At 46.4% G+C, this 9,539-nt stretch overlaps 1 protein-coding gene across 1 annotated transcript; it reads left to right on the top strand.

Annotated features, from left to right (window-relative positions):
• Nucleotides 1-296: 296 nt before the first annotated feature.
• Nucleotides 297-8,996, top strand: NEFL (neurofilament light chain). Its single transcript, XM_043985029.1, has 4 exons — nt 297-1,503; nt 3,413-3,537; nt 5,192-5,511; nt 6,877-8,996. Exons 1-4 carry the CDS (start codon nt 442-444, stop codon nt 7,014-7,016), a joined length of 1,647 nt encoding a protein of 548 aa, XP_043840964.1. The 5' UTR covers nt 297-441; the 3' UTR covers nt 7,017-8,996.
• The last annotated feature ends 543 nt before the right edge of the window (nt 8,997-9,539 follow it).

Raw genomic sequence — 9,539 nt, 5'->3', positions numbered from 1 at the left:
CGCCCAGTCAAAGCGCTGCAGGTTGGCGGAGAGGCGAGGAGCCTAGGGGAGATGCAGGTGGGGGGCTGGGTGGGGCAGCGAGCTCCCAGTCTCCCCTCCCGGCCTGAGAGCCGCTCCCCTTTTTCTCTTTCCTCCACTGTCAGTCTCTCCTCCTGCTCCTGCTCTTCCCCCCGCCCTCCAGAGTTGCGCAACGTTTTTCTTCGGCTGCCGCAAGGCGCTGGCCGCCGCCCCCCGCAGCCAGGCAAGGGAGGGCTCTGAGGCTGCGTCAGCCTAGGCTCGGGTATAAAAGGGGGCGGGCGGCCAGCGGCGAGCCGCACACAGCCACCCGTCCTCCTCCCCTCCTCTCTCCTCCTCCCCATCTCTAGTTTCCTCGGTCTCGCCCGGCAGGCAGAGGCGAGCGGCCGGCGGGGCTGCAGGCCCACCGACCCCATCCCCGGCAGCATGAGCTCCTTCGGCTACGAGCCCTACTACGCCACGGCGTACAAGCGGCGCTATGCCAGCACCGCCGAGAGCCCGCGAGTGCACATCTCTTCGGTGCGCAGCGGCTACAGCGGCACGGCGCGCTCGGCCTACTCGAGCTACTCGGCTCCCGGCTCGTCAGCGGCGCTCTCCGTCCGCCGCAGCTACTCTTCCAGCTCCGCGTCGCTACTGCACAGCCTGGAGAGCCTGGATCTGAGCCAGGTGGCCGCCATCAGCAACGACCTCAAGTCCATCCGCACGCAGGAGAAGGCTCAGCTGCAGGACCTCAACGACCGCTTCGCCAGCTTCATTGAGCGCGTGCACGAACTAGAGCAGCAGAACAAGGTGCTGGAGGCCGAGCTGCTGGTGCTGCGGCAGAAGCACGCCGAGCCGTCGCGCTTCCGCGCGCTCTATGAGCAGGAGATCCGTGACCTGCGGCTCGCCGTCGAGGACGCGAGCGCCGAGAAGCAGGCGCTGCAGGGCGAGCGCGATGGCCTGGAGGAGACCCTGCGCGCGCTGCAGGCGCGCTACGAGGAGGAGGTGCTGAGCCGCGAGGACGCCGAGGGGCGCCTGATAGAAGCGCGCAAGGGCGCCGACGAGGCGGCCCTGGCCCGCGCCGAGCTCGAGAAGCGCATCGACAGCCTGCTCGACGAGATCGCCTTCCTCAAGAAGGTGCACGAGGAAGAGATCGCCGAGCTGCAGGCGCAGATCCAGTACGCTCAGATCTCCGTGGAGATGGACGTGTCCGCCAAGCCCGACCTGTCCGCTGCGCTCAAGGACATCCGCTCGCAGTACGAGAAGCTGGCGGCCAAGAACATGCAGAACGCCGAGGAGTGGTTCAAGAGCCGCTTCACCGTGCTCACCGAGAGCGCCGCCAAGAACACCGATGCCGTTCGCGCCGCCAAGGATGAAGTGTCCGAGAGCCGCCGCCTGCTCAAGGCCAAGACCCTGGAGATCGAGGCGTGCCGCGGCATGAATGAGGCCCTCGAGAAGCAGCTGCAGGAGCTGGAGGACAAGCAGAACGCCGACATCAACGCCCTTCAGGTAAGCCCGGCCCGGCCCGGCCCAGGGCACTCAGGGGACTGCGGGGGCGGGCTGAAGCCAGCCGGGAAGAGCCCGGACGGGACCGGCTGCTCCCGCGCGCGGAGTGGAGGAGTTCAGTTTGGCAGGTCTGGCAGGGGGCGGGGCTCTGCAGGGGTGCGGAAAATGAGGCTTGGGCGACTCGGTGGTCATTTCATCGTGCTGTCTCATTTACGATATATGGGGAAACTGAGGCACGGGCAGCGGTGCGATTTCCCCAAGGGGACGACATAATCAGCCGGCATTGTCTGGTCTAGCTCTCAGGCTATCCAGGTTACGTTCCCAAGGCTTTCCAGGATACCCCTTTAGAGCCAGTATCAGATCGAGTCGGGGGCATGAGGGAGAAAACCTCGGGACTGCAGGTGTTAGAGCTTTGGGGTGGGGTCACATAGAGTCTCCTTAGAGATGGGTGGATGGAGGTAGGGGTCGCTGTGTGCAACTAGGGCACCGAACATTTTTTTTCTTCTGGCCCAACCCACCTTAGCTCTAAGTGTTGGGGGAGGGGAGCTTGAGAAGTGGAGGGAGGGCCTGCCTCCTACACGCTGAGTTGGACTATTCCTCTTTGCCCCATTAGTAAATGTGTCGAATACTCCTCTTCCCCCAGTAGGTGGCAGTAGTTATGAATTTATCTCCCTAGCTCCTCCTCCTCCCCTCCACACGTCCCACCCCTAACTCCCCATCCCCGAGCCCCTCCCATGCAGGCTCTTAAGATAACTCGTTCAAGTTAGCGATGGTAACAATAACACACGTGCCTTTCCGTAGAAGGAAGGCAGCGTTGTCAGAAGACCATAGTGATGTATGACCACAGAGGAAGACAGGATGATGTTCTGAATGCCTTTATTAAGTCTGTACAGAACATTAAAACGGGCGGATTTTGGAGATCATTTACCTAAAACTCTCATTTTAGAGATTTATTAAGCTGATTTTGATTATTAGTGTTGTCATCGATAAGAACTGGCATTTATATAACAGAGGAAGCCTGTCTCAGTGGCCTTGGGGGTTGCCCTCCAAACCAGGAAGATCTGGGTTGGGTCTTGCGTCTGCTTCCTATGGGCTGTTAGACCCTGGGAAAGTGACTTCACCTCTTAGTGTCCCAGGTTCTTTTATGCCAGAGAGGATGCTGCTCTGCAGTCATAGTAGTACTTTTCTCACCTGAATTCCCTATACCAAAGGAAACTACAGGTCCCTATCCCTATGCTGATTAATAAGTTTATTTTTTTTTAAGTCAGCAAAATGCCTGAGAAGAAAGGCCTGGGGAGGGGCAGTGGCTTGTTCCTCCTTTTCCTGTCAGCTGCTGAAGAATAGATAAGCTGGCTCTATACCAAGAGTTGCAACCCCTTATGGTCATTATATCTCCTGGCCTCTTATCTTGGTCACCATTAAGTCTAATCCAAGATTTACTGAATAACAGGCTTCCTCTTTCTGTGGCTATGTTGGCTTCCATCCCAGATACAGGGAAAAACAGGTTGAAGAAAGCGCTGGGCTACTACTGTGGGACCGCCCCCTCCCCCAGTGGAGAGTGGGCTTTGCTTATAACAAAAAGCAGGCTTTTTCAGCCAGTGCCCAGAGGTGTGGGGTCAGTTCAGGGAGGCAGCCTCTCTGTCAGAACCTTGGAGCCCTGGAGGTGAGTCATGACTGTGCACTCTGGGAGCCAGCATAGGGGAATTCAGGAAGGTTCTGGCGCTTAGAGGGAATATAACCTCTTCTGAGTGAATGGAGCCCAGACCATGTAACAACAGGTAGACAGACTGTGATGTGGAATCTGCCACTGAAAACACGCTAGGATGCCTACCTCCTTTTTTCAGAGCCACATGCTTGGAGAAGAAAGGGAGGTTTATGTTCCAGGTTCTGTTTTTATTTTCATTCCTGACAGGATACAATTAACAAACTGGAAAATGAATTGAGAACAACCAAGAGCGAGATGGCTCGATATTTGAAAGAATACCAAGATCTGCTCAACGTTAAGATGGCTTTGGATATTGAAATTGCAGCCTACAGGTATGAATGGGGGAGGGGAACATCTGCAGCACTTATTAAGCTTGGGGTAGGGGTGGAATTAGATTCTAGGTCAGGTTCTTTGGGAATAGGACTCATTGTTCTAAGGTCAAGAAGACCTGCATTCAGACCTTGCTTTAAATTCTTCCTAGCTGTGTGATCTTGGGCAAGTCACTTAACTAATTTTTGCCTCAGTTCCCTCATCTGTAAACTGAGTGTGTTGAATTCAAAAGCCTATAAAGTTCCTTTCAGATCTAAGTCTACGACACTGTGATCATTTGAAAGCTTTGGATGGCAGTCAAATCCCCAGGTAGTACCGTTAATGCCGTTGCTTCCTTTTGGCTAGAGATGCTCTCTGTCTCAGGTTCTGACCCATTTTCCTCAGAAATGCATAGATGGCTGAGGCACGATCTAAATCTGGATATTGACGTTTATTTTTAATTCTAATGGGTAGAATCAGATCTCCTGACACATAGTGAGCCCTTAATAAATGTCTTTTGACCGACTGCCTTCAGCAAGGGAATAACAGGAGTTGGAGTTTTCATTATAGTCCCAAAGATACCTCTTTTGCTTAAAGAAAAGACATTTGGATTCTTCACACACACACACACACACACACACACACACACACACACACACACACACACACACACACACACACACAAAATGCCTTAAACGTCAACAATCCTGGTGTGACTTTTAGAATGTGGCTTGAATATAAAATTGCCATAAGACAGCTTGCTTATATAAATTTAAATAATTAAAAATGGTTTCTCCTCTAAAGAATCAGGTCTAGCTGCTAGGACTTTTCAAGTTCAGTGTGATTTTAGTGGGGTTCTTATGTCTGCTTCCTGACTCAGGGAGAACAACTGCTTTTTCAAGAGAGAATAAGTGCAAAGCTCTTAGGTGTTGGATTTGAAGGGAGAAATAGGAGACAATTCAGAACCTGCTATGCCTATGCAGGGGAAGAGAAAAATAATCGCTGCAAGGCTCAGTGGGTTTTTTTTTTTTGAAGACTTTCAAGAGAGGTCCTTAATCTCTGAGTAGCAAGGTTTTAGCCACCCTTTGACCAAGAAGATTCTTCTCTACTTAAGAACTTCCCATCTTTGATAGTAGAAAAATCGAGCATTGAATCCTGCTTTTGCTACTTATATGCCTGGAAGACCTTGGTCAAAGTCAGAATGAGAGGTTGAGGGTGGAGACTGCAGAGAGCAATTTAGGGTCCATGTATGGAAAAAAAGTTTCTAATATTGTTTCCTAATCTGTAAAATGGGCAGGGGAGTTGAATTAGATGACTCCAGAGGTTTCTTTTACTCTTTTACTCTTTTTTTTTAAAGTCAGTAACACTTGACTTTGGTTTTCTTCAGTCTATATTTAAAGTCTCTCTCTCTCTCTCTCCATATATATATATATATATGCACACACTTTAAAGAATTATGCCATGATATTTAAAATTTGATGGGTAGGTATTTTATGTAGTCTAATCTGACTTTTGGATACTATTAGTTTGTAAAGTTCTAGCTAGAATTTGCATTCATCTTTCAGCCTTTGCTTTTATTAAAACAACAAATAATTAGGGTGTTTAGAGACCGTGCTGTTGTTGATTTTTAAGCCCATGTCTCTCTTCCCCACCATCTGCCGTACTTTTCCTTTGCAGGAAATTATTGGAAGGTGAAGAGACCCGCCTGAGCTTCACCAGTGTTGGAAGCCTAACGAGTGGCTACTCCCAGAGCTCCCAGGTCTTTGGGCGCTCTGCCTACAGTGGTCTGCAGAGCAGCTCATACTTGATGTCTGCCCGTGCCTTCCCCTCATACTACACTAGTCATGTCCAAGAGGAACAGATTGAGGTGGAAGAGACCATTGAGGCAACCAAGGCAGAAGAAGCCAAAGATGAGCCCCCCTCTGAAGGAGAAGGGGAGGCTGAGGAAGAGGAGAAGGAGGAGGGAGAAGAAGAGGAAGGAGGTGAAGAGGAAGAAGGTAAAAATCAGACTCACTAGAAGGAAAACTAGAAAGTGAATTCCCAGGGTTATCTGTATAAATGTGGCAGGGTCAGAAGGTCCCTGAATTCGAGTCAGAAGACCCAGGCTCAAGTATTACTTCCATTATTTTCTAGTTGTTTGACCTTAATGATTCAGTTGACCTTCCTGGGCTGGCCTAATCCCAGAATTGTTAGGAAATATCAAATGAGATCTTTGCTCCATATAGAATGCTGATATGAATATGAGCTACCATTAATTAATCTGTTTTCTAATGTCATAGGCAGAATGTAACTTGGAAGAACATGGGACCATTGTATTTGTAGCGGGAGGGGAAATCCAAGGAAATCTAGTCCTGTCTCCTTATTTTACAAAAAGGGAAATGTTGAACCTGATCCTTTTCTTGCACTTTGTGCCAAACTGGTTTTATTGATGTCTTTTCCGCAGTTATTAGTAATATTAGGGAAGATCATTTACATGATTTAAGTACTGGCCCTTTCATAAGTGTTGAAATTTGACCTTTCTGAGAAGAAAATGGAAGAGGGAAAGATTTTTTCTTTTAAAAAGAGGACTTTCAAATGGAACCTTCTCTACTGTTTTCTTTTTCTTCAAATTGGCTTTCCTTCCTGCTGCTAATGCTGTTCTTGGCAAAATATAAGGCACTGTTCTATGTGCCAAAAACTAGCATGTGGGATCAGGTGCCTAAAGAGAAGGAAAGTCTGTAGGAGTTAGTGCTTGCGAGCAGTTTGACTTTGGCTACCCAGAAGTAAATTTGGTGGCTTTTCAGTGGACCTTCAGTGTCCAATTATGAAGTCATTCAATTGTTCACTGTGTATGCTTTTGAAAAATGGGAATCGGGCAGCTAGATGGCTCAGTGGATAGAGCACCGGCCCTGGATTCAGGAGGACCTGAGTTCAAATCCAGGCTCAGACACTTGAAACTTACTAGCTGTGTGACCCTGGGCAAGTCACTCAACCCTCATTGTCCCGCAAAAAAAAAAAAATGGGAATGAAGTAAGCAATGTGATAGAATAAATAGATTATCCTTGTGGAGTACAGAAGTAGCTCTGGGGGCAGAGGATGTGAGTTCAAGTCCTATCTCTGACAATTAGTATTAGGGTGACCTTGGGAAAGTCATAAGCTTTCTGGGTCTTAGTTTTATCATCTGTTGAATTAGATGCTTGGCCTAGCTGACCTCTGAAGTCCATCTTAGTTCTATGAACTTATGATTCCAAAAGAAGTCTGATGGTTTTATTTCATAACAAATGGCATCTGAGCAATGCAGAGAACCTAGTTGAGTCTGACATGATTTGCTTCTAACTTTGGTCTCTCCCCCCACCAATCCCCACCACGTGTGCCTTTAAAAGGTGCCAAGGATGAATCTGAAGACAAGGAAGGTGAGGAAGAAGAGGGCGGTGAAGCTGGAGAGGAAGGTGAGGAAGAGGAAGAGAAGAAGGAAGAAGATGCCGCTGGAGAAGAGGCTGTAGAGCAGAAGAAGAAAGATTAAGTTCTCTTTTCCTTGACTATTTCAGGTTTCCCCCAAATCAGGTCAACAATCCCAACACTACACAATCTGTTGAGCACTGAATGCTGTAAAGAATAAGAAATCACATATTTACAAACAAACAACTAATCTGAGATGACTTAGATCGAAAGTTATTGTTGTGCTAAATGTCTTCCCCTATGCAAGAGTATTTGGTGTGCTTCTTGATAGCTTCCCTGGCTTGCTGCCAGACTGCGCATGGTACATGCTTATGAATTCTCGATTGACGACAGTGCGGATGATTCAGACATTTACAATGGAAAAAAAACATGAATAAACAAACTCATTGATATAAATGTTAAACTTGATGAAAAACATAATTAATCTTTGGAAACCTTTGGTGGTTAGAAAACAATGACCCTAAGTTATGTGCAATAACTAGCAAATAAAGGCATCCTGGAACAGCATTATCATCCCTTGTTGTGGCTATTGTGTGTTAATTAAAGAAAGATTCAAATATGCATTCAAGTGATGTGCAGCTGATGAGTGAGAAGCCAGGCTACTGATCTCAGAATCTCATGGTACCAAAAAAAAAATTTCCCTTTTCTTAAATAATACATTTATCCCCAGTTGGTGCTTTCTAAGGAACTCAAAGCTTAAGTTATCATTCAGGAATCTTGCCTATTTCCCCCACCCTCTACCTCCTCCTTACCCTACTTCTCTCCACCTCATAACATTTCCCCAATCCTTCCAAATATCATCAGTAATTAACAGAAAGAATAAGAGTGGAAGCTCCTAGGGTTTGCTCTAGCAATACCAATGTCCTGGTCCCAGTACAAAGTCATACATTGTAGCTCAGGGAAAGGGTTTTATGGTGACATCTGTGAGAAGACAGACTTTTAAATAGACCCTACTGAGCAAATGGGCACATGAGATTGAACACCAGTGAAAGGTCACCAATACAAAATGAGTAGAGAGTACATCTTAACGTGCCCCAGAGTAAATAGCTTTTTTTAAAATTTAATTGGGCCAAATGCAGCTATGGTGGAGTAGATGATAAAAACTGATCGTTATTATTTATGGAAAAACAAGATGACTAAAGATAGGGAGATCAGAAGGTAAACCCCCCTCTACTTCTTGCCTACAAACCTGAACCCATGGTGATTCTGGGTCTTCAGCTTAGTTCCTGGCCTCATTGTTGCTGCCCTGAAATTCCACAAATCTCTTAGCTTTTAAAACACCTCAACAAACAATTGATACCAATTGTAAAAACAACTATTAGTGCCTAAGGGAGGCAAATTCCAGCCCTCCATGAGTTCCTTGGCAATTACTTCTCATATCTCAATTTGGAAATCAAGAGGTTCAGAGGATGATTCCAATTGGTTAAGAATTTCAGTTAAATAAAACATTCATAGCTGTTCATGCCTAGCATATCCTATGGAATCTTGATGCTTGTATGGTATCTTAATCTGCTGTGGGTTAGAGCGGAAGTTCCTGATTATATGTTTTTCTGCTTCTGTCTTCAAAAGCTGATTTATCTGCTGATTTCCCCCCTCCCATATTTGTTACTCTGTAATTGATATCACTTTGGGGGGGGGGAGGAAGCCAATGCTTATATCTGCATTTTATCTGCCTTCATTTATATACTGCACTGTGCTCTCACCTTTGAGACTCACTTCTATCAGATGTTTGAAATTAAAACTGTTAGCAGGCAAATGTATTTTCTGTCATGCTGTGGCTTTGAACCTGAAACATGCATTTTTTACAGGCTTCTGCAAAGATATCTCTATGGAGAGAAACTAAACATTTTGCATTTTTGGTCTTGGAAAGCTGGTTTGGAGGTCTGAGTGCTGTTAATAGCAAAGTGATATTAAAAGAAAAGAACTTTAACCCAATAGAAACAGTGGGATTTGGGAATTGTTTGAATCAAGTCTGAAAGCAATGACACATTGTATCACCACCCCCCCCCATCCTGTGTGCCACAATAAAAATACGTTAAAAATATGGTGAGTGGACTTTGTTATTCTTATGGAAAGAATGAATGATAATCCTAGAAAAGAGCCAGAAAACAAAACTTATTAAAATGGCAAGTTCTTGATCTAGGCTTGCTGCTGGGTGAAGGAAGAGGGCACTGGTTTAAGGGTTAGGGGATGTGGGTTTGAGTCCTAACTTTGCAAGACATTTTTACATAACTTTAGGCAAATAATATTGCCTATGTAGGCCTCAGTTTGTTAATCTCTATTATGGGGTTAATAAGCTATTCTTGAAGGTCCTTTTGTCCACATTCTATGGATAATTTTGCCACTTCTGTGGATGGCAACTTTTGGTTCATATAGGACCTTTTCCTATTACTTTAAATGTATTCAAAGGTATAGGCCCAGCTGAGGTATAAGTCAAAGGATATTGAGTAATGTCTCATGCATTATTGCAAATATTTGTGCAGAATAGTTGTATCTGTTGTATCTATTCACAGGTCCACCAACAGTGCCTCGTTGTGCCTGTTTTCTCGCAGTCCCTCCAACATTTATAATTTCCCCTTTTTGTCAT

Source organism: Dromiciops gliroides, chromosome 2, assembly GCF_019393635.1.
Source record: "Dromiciops gliroides isolate mDroGli1 chromosome 2, mDroGli1.pri, whole genome shotgun sequence".
NCBI lineage: Eukaryota > Metazoa > Chordata > Mammalia > Microbiotheria > Microbiotheriidae > Dromiciops > Dromiciops gliroides.
The sequence above is the reverse complement of the archived record's forward strand: the minus strand, read 5'-3'. Positions and strand labels throughout refer to the sequence as shown.